Source organism: Rhinatrema bivittatum, chromosome 14, assembly GCF_901001135.1.
Source record: "Rhinatrema bivittatum chromosome 14, aRhiBiv1.1, whole genome shotgun sequence".
NCBI classification, from domain to species: domain Eukaryota; kingdom Metazoa; phylum Chordata; class Amphibia; order Gymnophiona; family Rhinatrematidae; genus Rhinatrema; species Rhinatrema bivittatum.
The window spans coordinates 4,795,679-4,812,039 of NC_042628.1; the positions used below are offsets into that span (position 1 = coordinate 4,795,679).

Below are 16,361 nucleotides of genomic sequence, written 5' to 3' on the forward strand. Positions count from 1 at the left end.
TGGCTGGCTTGGGAAACATACTTTCACGTAGGCGGAGAAAACACGGTGATTGCCAAAATCTTTGCTTTTCCTAACCATTTAAGGCTCCCGAGCACAGCTCCCCTGTACACAAACGTTTCACAATTCAAAGTGCATTGTATTGATTAAAGGAGCCAGGACCGTGCGATTCAATTAGATGATGACCCCTTTAAGACTCTGTTATCAGGTATAACCTGACTCGCGGTTTTTCAGGTTGGAAACCAGTTTTATAAATGCCTCTTTTGTTTTTGCACTTTGCCATCCAAGCTGCTAACAATTGTTCCCGTTGGAAGAGCACATAATGGTGCATTGTATAGGCAAAGAAAAATAGCCTAGTTGTGAATAGCTTCTGATATATTATGGTCTCCCTCCCATTAGAGTTGCCATAAGGTTTGCTAGATAAACTTAAGTGGATGCAGACTCGTGCTTTCCGCTGAGATGTCTTTCTGAAAACTTTTACAGCTAATTCTACATTACAACTAAGCCTCCGAGGTACAAAGTGCAGTACTGGGGAAGTTATTGAGGAAGAATCGGTTGTAGCCCAAGTCTCTGGTGACACTGCAGGTAAGACTCAGCAGTTCGCTGTAAATGGGCAGGGGAGATCCTCCTAGCGCGCTGTGCTCAATGCATCTTGACACTTTGCCTTACGCGGTTCCCCGTTCCGATATTATTGTTATTTAAGATGTATTTGAAGTTTATGAAACCACTGCTGTGCGCTGACTTGCATTATTCTGCCCGTCTGCAGAACGTAGCTCCCCTTACCCGGATACAAAACAGATTGGCTGCCGTGTTGGTCCACTTGAATGCACAGAAACAGAGGTTAACGAGCTAGTCCAATAAAATGCATCACCTTATATATGCATTTATTTATATTGGCTTTTATTTGTTAACTTTTATTCCTGATGCAAAACTCAGTGGGAGTTGCAGGAATACATGAATGACTTTGAGATGCTATCTCAGCCCTGAAGTCACAAAACAGCAGATATTGTAAATAATATTAAAAGCGGATCTCCTCTTACAGCCTTTTGAATTTAGACTGTCCAAATTACAATTTCTTGGCATCCTAGCAGTCAAGCGACCGGCAGATAATGAAGATGCCAGGACATTGCGAAATGTGCTTCAGTGTGCCAGGAGGAGCGAGCAAGCTGTGCCCTAACATAAGAGAGCTGGAGAAGCTGCTCCGGATTTTAAGCACTAGTTCTGCTTTTTCCTTGTTTTCTAATCAACCTTTGAATGTTATTTTTTTATAGTGTGTTTCTGATCCAATTGGCACAGATTTTCAATGGAAGTAGTCCCATAATACTTGCACGGCTATCCGACTTAAAGCTAGATTGTGCTAAAAGGCAGAATAAATAATACGAATTTAGTGATTAAAGGGGGTCTTAGGAAACCTATCTGAGCATCACTGATTTGTTTTGTCTAGACTTACAAAATATGCCAAATTCACCGAGAGACTTTCTTTCCAAAGGCTTTATCCATTGGATCAAATGGACTCTCTTAAAACAGAGATTCTAGAAATATAGGCGAGGATGACAAGTAAGTTTCCCCTTCATATCCTGCCCGCAGGCCCTGGGCCTCACCACCTCCACCGGGAAGCTGTTCCGTGCCTCCACCACCCACTCTGGGTCCGGGTCAGCTTGGGCCAGTCGCCTCACCCTCCATTGTCGGGCACAAACTCAGCTGCTTTCCCAGATAGGAAAGGCTGAGTTTGTAAGCCCTCTGGGGTAGGGAGCTTCCTACTGTACCTGCTTGTAGGGAGCCATAAGCGACCAATAAAAAGGCCCGAGCTAAACCCAAATAAATAACAAACATGCTCTACCCAGTGGACCCATGGAACAGGTTTTCTATGGCAATGGATCCGTTTTCTGTTTATGTGCAAAGAGGATCCTGGCCAGTGCATGTTGCTTTGGGGAATGTACGCAGTAAAGATTGGTGCTAGGTTTTCTTCAGGGCAAAGATTTTGCCCGTTTTGTACCAGTGGTTTCCTCATTCAGTGTTTATGGTTCATAACAGGGAGGGAACCTTTCCGTACTCGGCCTCTCGGTGACATTTACTGCGGTACAATCCAGTGCAGCTTCCGCGAGCGCTCTGGGTTCCGCTCTTTCGCTGTGGATCTGGGAACGTTCTTTCCGGAAGCTGAAAGAGGATTCCGCCTTCAGAGCACACCGGGCAGCATATGGGGTTAAGAGGGAAAAGGAAAAAAAAGGACTACAGTATGATTTTTTAATTTGTTTTATTGGTGGGGGGAAAAGTCAGTGAGTTTGGTAGGGATCAGGTAGGGGGAAGGGTTACTTCAGAGAGTGTTGGAAGAGAAAGAAGGGAACAATTGTTACATTCTGAGTATGAATAATCTTCAGAACTATCTAGGGAATATTCAGCCATATGAACATAAAAACTACATGGGGGCTTCTCGGACTTGTGCTGCTGACCCCACGATGAATATGCATGAGATAAATTTGTATACATGCTTGGACTAGTTCAAACAGAGAAACTCAAGCATTTTCTTGTAGAACACAGGTAGACAATTCAGGTCCTCCGGTGCAATAAGCCAGTCGGCTTTTCAAGATAATCCACACTGAATATGGATGAGATGTATTTGCATGCACTGCATTTACTGCTTGCAAATGCATCTTGCCCATATTCAGTGTGAGTATCCTGGAAACCCATAGGGCACAGGAAGACCAGGTTGCATACACCTGTTCGATAATAAAATAGAAGGCTAGCCTTTACCTACACTCCAGAGCAATTCCCAAATCTGTCCTGGGGGACCCCCAGCCAGTCACAATAAATATGCATGAGCTAAACCTGCAAGCAATGGAGGCAGTGCTTACAAATCTCTCATGTATATTCATTGTGGATATCCTAAAAACCGACTGGCTGGGGGTTCCCCAGGACAGCCTTGGGAACCACTGCTCTAGAGTTATTTATAAAAACCTGGATAAAAGGGGCAGGAGGTGCGGGAAAGCCTAGCGGCATTCCTTTAATATGAATAGCTCTGAAATTTTACTACAAAATAATTTCATCCCTATTTTCTAAGAAAACAACATAATAATTGTAGCCTAACAAACGAGATAAAAACAATAAACAGGCGATTTTTAATTATTTGTATGGACAGCCTCTTGTTCTTGAAAGGTCTGCATTTATTTAGAATTATTACACAATGGGGAAAAAACCCCTCATAGAATGAGGTGATATTTATTTTAAATTATTTTATTTATTTATTTATTTTAAATTATTTTATAAAAGATTTAATATACTTTAAATCATATATTGCAACTATTTGCACAACAGATTAACGATTTCTAGAATCTAAAGGCAAAGTACAATGGCAGGACATGATTTTATTTACAAATACAGAAGGCCGATGAAAGTGATAGTCTTATGTTAATAAACAAGTAACATGCATCACCCTCCCCCACCACGGTTTCATATGGCGCCTTATAAGGAGGAAGAGGAAGATATTCACTTATCTATTTGAAATATGCTACAGCTGATATATCTATATCAATAGAAACTCGGGAGAAAGGGCAACCAGGATGCTGCTGGGGCTATAAAAACAGTGGCAGCTTTAATTGTGGCATCTTGTTAATATGGCTTTTACCGTAGTAAAACTGGGGAAATAAACGTTTGGGGCGATTTCCAGGCTTTCAGAAAAGCATCATTGTACACTGAATATCGCCGCCTCACTTATGCCATGGCAGTGAGTGTGGAAGTTTCTGTGGCTTTAGGAAAGGCAGAAGTGGCTCTAGTCGCCTATCTCCAGGTAGTCGTCTCTTTCAAAATGCCGTTTTCTGACTCTTCGGTTCAGGACCCTTGCACGGTTTGATTTGCTATAAGCAGCCCCCTCCCCAGCCTCAGGTTATAAAGACGGGCATTGTGGTGAGGAAGGACGGTCCCGGGTCCCCTTCCACCGGAGAAACGAAGGAGAACATCGCACCTAGGGAGCAGTTGCACTTATAACGCTCCCCCCGGGATCGTAGCAGGTCAGCGCCTTCCACTCCAGGGCAACGTTTTCGCCCGTCTCTGGACGCAAATATTTCCAAAGTTTTTGCAAAACAGAGCCCTTACGATGCATAAGTGTAATCTTCAAAGGGAATTTAATGCCTTAATTCCCTGTTAAAAAAAATCACATTCCAAAGAAAAAAACATATAATGGGAAAGAGAGGTACAGGAGACCTTTATAGGCGGGTACTGACGATATTCCAGGGTGAATACGTTCCAAATATTGTAAGCTGGGTTCCGTATTTATTGTACTCAGACCAAAGGGAGTAATCAATCACTAACTGAATGTAAAGCTGTGCCACTGCATTTTTTTTTTTAAATAAAATGCTCATTTTATTCTGGAGCCTTCTGGGCCGAAGTACCTGTCACAATATTAGAAACTTTTCCAGCCTTCCTGTTAATACTGGATGAATAAGGGACTCTTTGAGAACACTACAGAGGTGAAAAATAACAATCGATGAACGATTAATCTTTGTATTTGTGTGTGTGTGTGTGGGGGTAATGATTTTACATTAGTGGAAATCATTATTAATTTACAGTCCTAATGTATCAACGCGAAATGAATACACATTCCAATGTGTAATATTTGTTATTGCTAGAAATACGATCAAATAATTTAATGGTTATTAAAATAAATCAAAGTATAGATAGCGCAAATGCAGATATTATTCTTTGCTTATATAAATGTGTTTTACAATTATTCACTGCATTTTGTTGTTTCAGAGCGATCAATAAAAGGCAATTAATAATTATGCGGAGATTACTATATTAGAAAGGTTTACCTACTCCGAAGTTTTGTTGCACTGGTTAATTATTTAACGCAACATGCTAACATTCCTTAAGCTTAGCAATTTAAGTACAATCTGCTATGAGGGAATGGGAATCACAGGAAGCTACTTTTAGGTTATTGAAAAAGTATATAACTTATGTATATGAGGGAAAAGTGTGTGTGTGTGTTGGGGGAGAGCGTTAAAGCTTTACTTCTCGCCATTTGAGTGTAGACAAGTTTGTTGCTGGAATAAACTATCAGCAACGCGATCTGATGCCTAAGAAGCAATCATGGGCAAGGTCTGTCGTTGAGAAATTGCTGTGAAGTCATTTGATTGAGAGGGGTGGAGGTCGGGGTCATCTGCACCCAAAGGCCGCATTTTGTAATGACCGATTCTCCCGGGTAGCTTTTGCCAGTGGGCACAGCCTCTCGGAAAACAGATCTCGTTTATTTCTAAGCGAGCCCAGCTCACTAGAGAGAAAGATAAATACAAGAAAACGGTGGTTTATGTCCCACAGGGGCAGTAGGTACCTGGAAAAGAAAAGTTATCTCCCTTACTTCACACCAAAGGCACAAAGTGATTTTTTTAAGTGCAGTACTTTATTAAATATAAATAGTCTTAAAAAATATGGTATAATAAAACAATCCGCCTGGTACAATTCTTAGCAGTACACAGATGGCAAAGTTAGGACTTGGTAGTGCAAAAGGAACCGGAGATGCGTGCATTCATCGTTTCAGGACGCCGTGCTGTGGTGATTTAAGCCTTTAAACCGAGCTAATGATCTGCATCTTTACATAGGGTGGAGGTTGCGATAAATAAAGCGCGCGATCCTCAGCACTATACAGAGCCAGCGAGAATTTGCAGGTAAAATAACCTTTAGCCATAAATTCAAGGGCCGCATGCAGGTAAGGAGACTGACGGATCAGATGAGACACAGAAAGGGGAACAGCCGTCCCTGGCTCGCTGTTTTATGGGCTTTGTCAAATGCACCACAATCGCTTTACAAAATAAATGAATGCAAACGCCTTGCCTTTTCCGATTTTCTAGGGCTTTTCTCCCATTCTGTGCCCATGGGAAAAATGCAACTTCTGCTCGTGCGCAGCACTTCCAGCTCCTTATGCATTGCAGGTCACACTTTTCTCTAGAAGGTATTTAGTGCTCTAACTCTCCGGGCACATCAGTGACGACGGTTAGTGCCCAAATAAGCATGGGCAGCGTTGAATTTCACACGTACTGGGGATTCCAGGATCGGGCACAAAACCGCAGATATCAGAACAGCTGTACAGCCGGGGAGTTCCCTCGGAGGAGCTCTGTAACCGAAGGAGCAGAAGACGCTGCAGCCCTGGACTGAAAGATTGTTGGAGCTGGGAATAAACAAAGCGGCACCAGAGCCCCCACATCCATGCCCGCTGCAGAAATGCATGCACAGCTGCCTCTGCAAGACTGCCGTGACCTTAGCTTCCCCAGCAGGGCTCACAGGTCGGCCCGTGCAGTGCAGTGCAGCGCAGTGCAGTGCAGCACTATTCTCCCCGCTCCGCAAGCTGTTGCTGGTTTTACTTTCCTGCAATCGCTGAATCGCTTTGCAACCTTCCCAGCCGGGTGCAGGCAGATGCTTTCTCATCAGGGGCTTGGGAAGGGAAATGCTTTGATATGAAGACGATATTAGAAAAGTAAAGAGGGTTTCCACTGACCTAATTGTCGGAAGCACAGTTCTGTGATTAAAAAAAAAAAAAAGAAGTCACCATTATTATTTAAACAGAGTGCACGAGGCGTTAATTCATTGCCAAACATTCACATGAAATCTCTCCAGCGAACCTGCAAACCATGATCTGGATTGTGAAAATGTGCGAGGGAGGTGGCAGGTCCGGTGCGGTGGGGGACGGGGCCCCGGTGCCCTCGTGTTCACGCTACTCGGACGGGGGCTCTCGTTCCGGTACCGCCCGTGCCCCTCGGTGAAACGCAGCGAGGCCAGCGCCAGCGCTTTGCAGGCTCCCCCGCCTTTTCTTTGCGAGCCGAGGGGTAATTAGCGAAGGGCGAGCGGTCCGGTTTAACCCCTTCGCGGCCGGGCTGGGGCAGGAAGGTGAAACCGTGGGAAGGCTTCAGCTTTGCCATGGGTTTGACAACCGAGGACGGGGGGATCCCCCTTCAGATCCTCCCCCCCCCCCCCCTGAATCCCGCGCTCGGGAAGGGCCGGAGGGCACCCCCAGAAGTCCAGGCTCGGATCCTAATCGGTGCAAGCCCCGCATGGCGTTCACACGGAGAAGCGAAGCGGCGCTGCGCCCCCCTCCCCCGGACACCGACGGGAAGGGGGAGCGAGCGCGCGCGCCTGGGGCCTGGGGCCCAGCTTCCCGTGCGGGCCGGAAGCCCCGGGGCTCGGTCGCTCACGTGCGCACCGGGGGGGAACGAGGCGCTTTCCCTTTAAGAGTGGGCGAGGCCGCGCGTGAAGTCCCGCCCTCCGTTCCGGGGTTTTTTATTTTTTATTTGACCGGAGGACCAATGGGACGCGTGGGAGTGGGCGGGGCCAGCCGACGTCTTCTTAAAGAAAGTTGTGGGTCGGGAGCGGGCGTGCAAAGTTGCGCGGGCGCCTGGAGGAATTGGTGCGGTTCGTCCGAGTCCAAACCTGGCTCGGATCAGGGGTGCCCAGCGCTGAATTGTGAGTGCCTGGAGAGAGACAGCGCTGCCAAAAGCCAGAGGGCATTGGGTGTTGGAGCCTGGCATCTTCCCGTCTCCAGCCTGACTCCGCCTGGCACTGAGTGCTCCAGCCTGATCCTACCGGGCACCTTCACATCTCCAACCTGACTCTGCCTGGCACTGAGTGCTCCAGCCTGATCCTACCGGGCACCTTCACATCTCCAACCTGACTCCGCCTGGCACTGAGTGCTCCAGCCTGATCCTGCCGGGCACCTTCACATCTCCAACCTGACTCTGCCTGGCACTGAGTGCTCCAGCCTGACTCTGCCTGGCACTGAGTGCTCCAGCCTGATCCTACCGGGCACCTTCACATCTCCAACCTGACTCTGCCTGGCACTGAGTGCTCCTGCCTGATCCTGCCGGGCACCTTCACATCTCCAACCTGACTCCGCCTGGCACTGAGTGCTCCTGCCTGATCCTGCCGGGCACCTTCACATCTCCAACCTGACTCCGCCTGGCACTGAGTGCTCCTGCCTGATCCTACCGGGCACCTTCACATCTCCAACCTGACTCTGCCTGGCACTGAGTGCTCCTGCCTGATCCTGCCGGGCACCTTGACATCTCCAACCTGACTCCGCCTGGCACTGAGTGCTCCTGCCTGATCCTACCGGGCACCTTCACATCTCCAACCTGACTCCGCCTGGCACTGAGTGCTCCTGTCTGATCCTACCGGGCACCTTCACATCTCCAACCTGACTCTGCCTGGCACTGAGTGCTCCTGCCTGATCCTGCCGGGCACCTTGACATCTCCAACCTGACTCTGGCTGGCACTGAGTGCTCCTGCCTGATCCTACCGGGCACCTTCACATCTCCAACCTGACTCCGCCTGGCACCGAGTGCTCCAGCCTGACTCCGCCTGGCACCGAGTGCTCCAGCCTGACTCTGCCTGGCACCGAGTGCTCCAGCCTGACTCCGCCTGGCACCGAGTGCTCCAGCCTGACTCCGCCTGGCATCTCTCCGACCTGCTTTTGGGGGACTCTTCCTGCTTCTCTTCGTCTCATGTAGCAGAGCTGCCCTCCCGCCCGCCCGCCCGCCCAGCCTTGCTGTGCCCTGCCTGCCTGCCTGCCCGGGTCTCTCTCGGCCCCGATGCTGAACATGAGCGAGGAGCCGGAGAAGGCGCCGGCCGTGCCCTGCAGCCCGGTGGGCAGCAGCAGCTCCCTGTCCCCCGCCGACTCGGACTCGGACTCGCCGCTCTCCCCGGCCGGCTCGGAGCGCCCGCCCGCCGGCCTGCAGCTCCTGGCCAAGGGCGGTCCGGAGGGGGTGGACGAGCGCTTCCCCGCCTGCATCCGGGAGGCCGTGTCGCAGGTGCTGAAGGGCTACGACTGGAGCCTGGTGCCCATGCCCGTGCGGGGCAGCGGCTCCCTGAAGGCCAAGCCGCACGTCAAGAGGCCGATGAACGCCTTCATGGTGTGGGCGCAGGCGGCGCGCAGGAAGCTGGCCGACCAGTACCCGCACCTGCACAACGCCGAGCTCAGCAAGACCCTGGGCAAGCTCTGGCGGTGAGTGCCAGGCCCGCACCCTGCCATGGGCGGCTGCTGCCCCCTGCCCCACAGCTTCCTCGGGGGCATCCTGCAGCCTCAACATCCCATATGTCTTTGTGTGTGTGTGTGTCTGTTTGTATGTGTGTGTGTGTGTCTATGTTTTTGCTTGTGTGTGTCTGTGTGTTTATATGCATGTATGTGTATATGTCTGTGTTTATATGCCTGTATGTACATATGTGTGTGTATGTGTCTGTGTGTGTGTATGTCTATGTTTATATGCATGTGTGTGTATGTGTCTGTGTGTATATGTTTGTGTCTGTGTATATATGTGTCTGTATATGCGTGTATATGTGTCTGTGTTTATATGCGTGTGTGTGTTTATATGCGTGTATGTGTGTGTATATGTGTCTGTGTTTATATGCAGTGTGTGTGTATATATGTGTCTGTGTGTGTATGTTTGCACGTGTGTGAATATGGGCTTGTGTCTGTTTATATGCATGTATGTGTATATGTCTGTGTTTATATGCGTGTATGTACATATGTGTGTGTATGTGTATGTCTATGTTTATATGCATGTGTGTGTATGTGTCTGTGTGTTTATGCGTGTCTGTGTGTGTGTATATGTGTCTCTGTGTATATATGTGTCTGTGTTTATGTGTGTATATGTGTCTGTGTTTATATGCGTGTGTGTGTAAGGTATGTGTCTGTGTGTATATGTGTATGTTTATATGCGTGTGTGTGTATATGTGTATGTTTATATGCGTGTATGTGTGTGTATATGTGTCTGTGTGTGTATGTTTGTTTGCACATGTGTGTATATGCCTGTTTAAATGCATGTATGTGTGTATATGCGTGTGTGTGTGTATATGTGTCTATGTTTGTGTGTATCTGTATATGTGTTTGTGGGTGTGGGTATGTGTTTGTGTGTGTCTGTCTGCATGCGTGTATATGTGTTTGCGCGTGTATGTGTATGTGTTTGTCTATGTTTATATGCATGTATGTGTATATGTCTGTGTTTATATATGTGTGTATATGTGTCTGTGTGTGTATATGTGTTTGTCTGTTTATATGCGTGTGTGTCTGTTTATATGTGTGTATATACGTGTATGTGTGTGCGTCTGTGTTTATATGTGTGTGTGTATGTGTCTGTCTGTATATGTGTGTATATGTGTCTGTTTATATGCGTGTATGTGTGTATATGTGTTTATGTTTGTGTGTCTGTATATGTATGTGTGTGTATATGTGTTTGTTTATATGTGTGAGTGTGTTCATGTTTGTATGTTTGTGTGTGTGAGTGTAAATGAAGGTGTACTATAAGCAGCTTCTCCTCCTCTGCTTTAATCGCAGGCAGGAGGACATGCAAAGACCCAAACTCCTGTAGAAGAGAGTGAGGCAGGAGAGGGAAGGTCTGGCAGTGCCACCCGCAAAGCCCGGCTTAGACTTGGGGAGCAGACCCTGAAATCAGAATTGTGTAAATCTGCAGTAGTTCTTAGACGTTGGCTTCTTGTGTTTGGAATAAAGTCCTTGCTGCAGGTTGGGCCACTCGCACTTAACCTGTGCCAGTCCGCAGTGACTGAAATGGAGAGGCAAAGTCTTATGGGCCATTTTGAAATAACGGTGGAAGCCTTCCCCTGGTATCAAATGCTGCCAGGGAGGGTTTGGTGCACACTCGGAGGGCTCCTGCCCTCCTGGGCTGGAGTGCACATGCAGACACAGAGTCTGGTTCATCTTTTAGTTCTCAGGATTAAAAGCCTGTTTTCAGCCTGCAGTTATTTGGTCCATTAGCTAGAAAGTTTAGCACTGGATTGAAGCCAAGGGGATGGCAGTTTGCAGGTCCCAGTTTAGACCCTGCTGGAATTCTCTTCTGGAGTGGCTTTCCTCGCATCTCCGGCGGAATGGCTGCCCTGTCTGCCTCTCGAAATAAGTCTTAGTTTTTCCTTCGAGAAACTTACTGAAGTTATTTCTCCCACATTCATTTTATTCCTTAATTGTTATTTTGAATAGGATCTGCTTAGGCTTAAAATAAGCTTCTGCAAATTAGGGCTTTTAATTGAAAACAGAAGCCCTAAGCAAATGCATGCCATCATTTCATGACAAATCCAGCTCCATTTAATCTATTTTCTAAAGGTAGTGGGAAGTAATTTATAGGGAATTTCCCACTGCACAATGCACTCTTGTAACGCTGCTCAGTAACAGAAGAGCCATTAATGCTAATTAATAATCCTTGCTTTTAATAATGCATGATATGGTTTCTTTCCCATTCTACAAATATTGTATTTGTATTTTTGACTGTTGGCTATCGAAAACAGGCACAGTGCATTTAGTTAAATTGCATTCCCATTTTTTTCTCATGCAACAAGGAAAAAGTAGTAAAATTTGAATTCATTATACTTAAAGTCCAAGCCATTATGCTGCTTTTAAAGACGCCATTCATAGAAGATACTAGCGAAACTTGGTTTTCCGGTGATTTCTGATAATTTGTACTTGCACCTAAAATAGAAAATAAAGCAAAGTGTAGAGGAATATTCCAGTAAACTGTCTCACATTGCTTGCCACTGTACGGAGCTACAAGCGGCTAACTCAGCTATAGCCCGGGCTAAAATAAAAACCATGTAGCAACATGGGGTATGTTTTGTTGGCCTGTTTTCTCTGTCTTGTTGGATTGTTGCGTCTAATTTATAGAAACAAGTCATCTAAAGGAGCCTCAGCCTGGGTACAAGATCACATCAGTTTTTGTGTTTTATATGTGAACTGTGCAACTTACACTGTATTTTTATTACTAGTATCATTATTATTATTATTTTCTTTTTTTTGGAATAGTTTGTTGAGTGAAAATGAGAAACGACCCTTTGTGGAAGAGGCCGAGAGGCTGAGGGTTCAACACAAGAAGGATCACCCGGATTACAAGTACCAGCCCCGCAGGAGGAAGAGCGTGAAGGCTGGTCAGAGTGACTCGGACTCGGGAGCAGAGCTGAGCCATCACCAGGGGAGTCAGATTTACAAGGCAGACAGCGGGCTAGGAGGCATGGGGGAAACCCACCATCACAGTGATCACACAGGTAGGAGGCACTATAGCAATAATTATTAATGCACTTTCTACAGAAATGCGGTATATTATCAATCAAGGTCAACAATGCATTTCTATTGCACAAGTTCAATCCATTGCCGACTAGCTTTCAGGAGTGATGCTGTCTTTATTAGGTCAAAGCCAAAGCAATATGGACATTAAAATATGAAGTGTGATGTACATCTTAAAGAGATGCAGATATAGATCTCTCTCTCTGGCTCTCTGTATTTGTGTCTATGAGTGTGTGTACACATCCCTCTATAACTGGATCCAGAGTCTAGATTGTTATAGCAGAATCTGCCTGCTATAGGAAATGCACTTCAGGCTTTGTGAGGAAAGACTTTATATGATGCAGACACATAGGAACGCACCTGCCCTGCGGGTATGGGCTCATTAACCCTCGTATTGATTGGAGCGATTACATACGGTTTCACATGCAAAAATGTCTTTATTTCCAGAGCTTTAGCACTGCATTGCGTTTGGAATTCAGTGGTGTAGCAGATCAACGGTGACCAATCAGATGTGACTGATGTCACTCCGTGCTTTCATAGTATGTGATGACATCACAAAGGCGCTCACTGCCATATCAAAGCAGCTTGAATACACGCATACACACACACATACACGCATGCATACATGTAGCTTGTCTTATGTAATCATAGATAGCTGTGCAAAGAGTTACATTGTAATTTGAAGGGCAGGGCTGAAGTAAATCCTAACATTGTGCTTTATGTAGCAAGAATTTGATTCGGCAAAGCTCAGGTATTCTCAAATTCCAGGACTGTTGCTAATGTTGGGGAATCTCAGACATTTGATACTTCTTTTTACTAAAAACTCTTTCTGAAAGATTTTTTTCTTTCTTGTGTTAGCCTATTGGCCTTCCCCTAAGCCTTTATAGATTTAATTTTATATATTGCAGTTAAGGTTTGAAGCATCTATAATATCCATAATACTTTACGCACTTTTCCAGTGACAAGCTAGTTTTGAATACCAAATCTTTTTATGCAGTATAAAATACAATAGGATGCTAAGCCAGGCATCTTCTCAGCGTAAATATGTTCTGCTACTGCCACAGATTTTGTTTTTGTGGGTAGTTTCATTACTTTAAATCAAATTACTAATTTCAAATCAAATCTGCATGACTGACTTAGAACTCCTATATCTTTGCCTGTAGGTCAGAGCCACGGGCCTCCCACACCACCCACCACTCCTAAAACAGATCTTCATCGAAGCAAGCAAGAGCTGAAACACGAGGGACGCCGCCTAGGGGACAGTAATCGCCAGAACATTGACTTCAGCAATGTTGATATTTCTGAGTTGAGCAGCGAGGTCATCGGCACCATGGAAACCTTTGATGTGCATGAATTTGATCAATATTTGCCCCTCAATGGCCATGCAGGCATCCCATCTGACCATGGACAGAACCCTTCTTCTGGGCCTTACACTGCATCTTATTCCCATCCTGCCGGGGGCAGCGGTGCGGTAGCTCCAGTGTGGACTCACAAAAGCCCCTCCTCGGCTTCCTCTTCCTCGTCTAATGAGTCAGGCCAGCAGAGGCCACATATTAAGACTGAGCAGCTCAGCCCAGGTCATTATAGTGACCAGTCGCACGGATCGCCAGCTCATTCAGACTATGGCTCCTACGGTGCCCAGGGCTGTCCCACAGCAGCCCCCACTGCCTCTGCCTCCTTCTCCAGCTCTCCGTGTGACTATGCAGACCTGCAGAGCTCCAGCTACTACAGCCCTTACTCTGGCTACCCTTCCAGCATTTACCAGTACCCCTACTTCCATTCCTCGCGTCGTCCCTATGCCACGCCCATCCTGAACGGGCTGGCCATGCCGCCATCTCACAGTCCCACTGCTAACTGGGACCAGCCCGTCTACACAACCCTGACCAGACCCTAGGGAACCAGAAGTAGGAGGGACGTTTGCTTATGGTCGATCTGCACTAATGAAGGAAAGGAGACGGAGAAAGCACGTGCCAGTTTCCTGTAAGTGCCTGCTGACCCACTGGGGACGTTATTCCTTCTTCCAGAACATCCTTTTGCTTCAAACATCTACAGGCTTTACACAAAAAGTGTCTAGTTTCTTCCCCTCCCCCCACCCCCCCAATGACTGTTAACGTTTTGATTAAATGAAGGACACATTTAAATCCTCCGTGAGGACTGAAATAATCACAGATTTTTTTTTATTTTTTATTTGCACCTGGTAACGATTTTGTGGAAGTGAAGAAGGAAAAGGTTCAGACTTTAATGGTCTCTTGCAATATGAGGTAGGAACCAACCTTGGAGGCAGGAGAACAGGAGAAATGTTGCATTTCCAGCCGTTTAATTCAGCAGTTGAATGGGAATACACACGAGTCTCTGTGCGGACCAAGTTCCAAACAGTTTTAGTGTCTTAAAGGTACTTGGGGTATTCAAGCGTTCCAAGCAAGGTTTGATTATTATTAACTTTTTTTGGGTGTTAAGCTTAAAGTGTTTGGTTTTTTTTTAAATCTGATAAATGTGTATTTATATTCTGTATTGCTTTGTCTTTAATGAAGAAATTTGTGCAAAATAAACATTACATCTGGAAAAGGTGAACAGTGGAGAGGGTACTTGTTCCATGCTGTCACGTACGTTTAACCACCTGGCAGCATGAGCGACAAAGAGAGCTGATGGATTTCTAAGTGGGTAAGAAGATGGCACTGGGGATGGGCCCGACAGAGATTGGAATTCCAGACGGTCAAAAGAGAAAATCTACCAGCAAATGGTGGCCACAAAACTCGTTGGTTGAGATAGACCCTCTACTAGAAATAGTTTAAATTTGAAAGAGAAAGCATTCCTGAAGCATTTGTCCTATGCACTTAACAAAATTACAACTCCAGATAGATGATAGAAAAGTGTTTTAACAGAGAAATATGTCTCAAGGTTTTGAGCACCACTTGAATTTTGGCTACCAGGGATCAGAGTTTACCCCTCAAGCTGTGAAACTAAAACCTTCTCCACTTAATTTGTTTTAGAGACTTAGTTATAGACTAATGTTTGACTGATGTATTTCTTTCATTGTATGCTGAGCATATAATAACTTCATCTATTTTATGGTAACTTGTGCCTTGAAAACTTTGTAAATCTTAAATACATTTAGATGTTGCTATCTGTTTCTCTTTTCTACTTTTCTTACAATTTTCTAAAATTATTTTTGTCAGGTTTCTTGTTCCCCCCACAAATTGCGATTAACTCCTTTTTCCTAATTCAGTCTATTTTTCTTATAATGTTTGAAATATTTCGGCTGTAACTTAACCTTTCTCTATTTCACTAGTTTCTGACTAAGCAGTGCTAACTTTTGTACAGATAAATTTGATAAAATTAAAAAATGCTTTTTATCAAGCCTGCTGTGTGCATTCCTTTCTGTATAAAAGGTGAGCAGAGCTTTCCACAAGGAATGTTTGAAAGGGTCTTGGAGGGCAGGGGCAGGAATGAGGCCCACGTCGCTGACAGCAAAGCCAAATCATCTCTGCAGCAGCAGCAGCAGCAAGCTGACTTGTAGGGATCTTTCTTTTATGTTTGGGAGCTGAAACGGATAGCGATAAAACTAGCTTTCCTTTCTCCCCTCGCTCATTCTGACCAGGGACACGTTTGCCAGTCCCTGATTAATCCATTCCTGGCATTTAGTCCTACTCTTCCTATCTCTGGAATACACAGAGGAATCTAATACTTATTACCTATTTTACAGGCTATTATGTTAGAATATCTTATTTATTTATTAAGAACTTTTAAAACAAACTTTAGCCAATAATAACAAAAACCGTTCTGCGTGGTTTACAACTCTACCTACATATTAAAACATGGATAAGGATATCTCTCTGCACTATACCCGGTGCAGAGAGCGGAGGTAAAAATATTTCTACCTTTAGCGCCCTGCTGGACGTGCGCTGGGCTGTGCGCTGTGCTGTGCGCTGTGCTGTGCGCTGGTATTCAGGTCTAAGTCCTTGCGCTGTGCTGTGCGCTGTGCTGTGCGCTGTGCTGTGGCTGAATGTTATTAGGTATTCAGGTCTACGTCCTTGCCTAAGGGGCCCATGCAAAATGATCCCATTGAAAGCGGGCGCTGAGGGTTCAGCGCCTGCTTTCCTGGGGGCGCCATGCAATATTCAAATTAGGGATCGCGTTGTCAAGGAGGCGCTAGGGTTGCTTGTGTGCCCCTAGCGCCTCCTTGACAGCAGGAGCCCGCGAGCGGTCGGCCGTCCTCCAGTTAGAAAAACAGATGCTGAATTTATCGTCGTCCATTTTCCTAACCGGCACAGAGCCAGGGCTTCGGGAAACGGATGCTTGTTAAGTGAGCGTCCGTTTCCTG

General features: G+C 46.0%; 1 protein-coding gene and 1 long non-coding RNA gene across 2 annotated transcripts; one reads left to right on the plus strand and one right to left on the minus strand.

The window, feature by feature from the left end:
* Positions 1 to 5,402: 5,402 nt before the first annotated feature.
* On the minus strand, positions 5,403 to 7,311 carry LOC115076242. Its single transcript, XR_003852708.1, has 2 exons — positions 6,586 to 7,311; positions 5,403 to 6,502 (listed from the first exon to the last, which is right to left on the minus strand). It is a non-coding gene; the product is annotated as an uncharacterized LOC115076242 (long non-coding RNA).
* A 59-nt stretch (positions 7,312 to 7,370) lies between these two features.
* Positions 7,371 to 15,398, plus strand: SOX8 (SRY-box transcription factor 8). The gene is made up of 3 exons (XM_029577470.1): positions 7,371 to 8,980; positions 11,783 to 12,021; positions 13,204 to 15,398. Exons 1-3 carry the CDS (start codon positions 8,568 to 8,570, stop codon positions 13,932 to 13,934), a joined length of 1,383 nt encoding a protein of 460 aa, XP_029433330.1. The 5' UTR covers positions 7,371 to 8,567; the 3' UTR covers positions 13,935 to 15,398.
* The last annotated feature ends 963 nt before the right edge of the window (positions 15,399 to 16,361 follow it).

Bases quoted from the DNA above. Each gene is read 5' to 3' on its own strand.
- SOX8 (XM_029577470.1), top strand. From the start codon at position 8,568: ATGCTGAACATGAGCGAGGAGCCGGAGAAGGCGCCGGCCGTGCCCTGC. The intron at 8,981-11,782 runs GTGAGTGCCAGG...TTTTTGGAATAG, and splicing joins ACCCTGGGCAAGCTCTGGCG to TTTGTTGAGTGAAAATGAGA. The intron at 12,022-13,203 runs GTAGGAGGCACT...CTTTGCCTGTAG, and splicing joins CCATCACAGTGATCACACAG to GTCAGAGCCACGGGCCTCCC.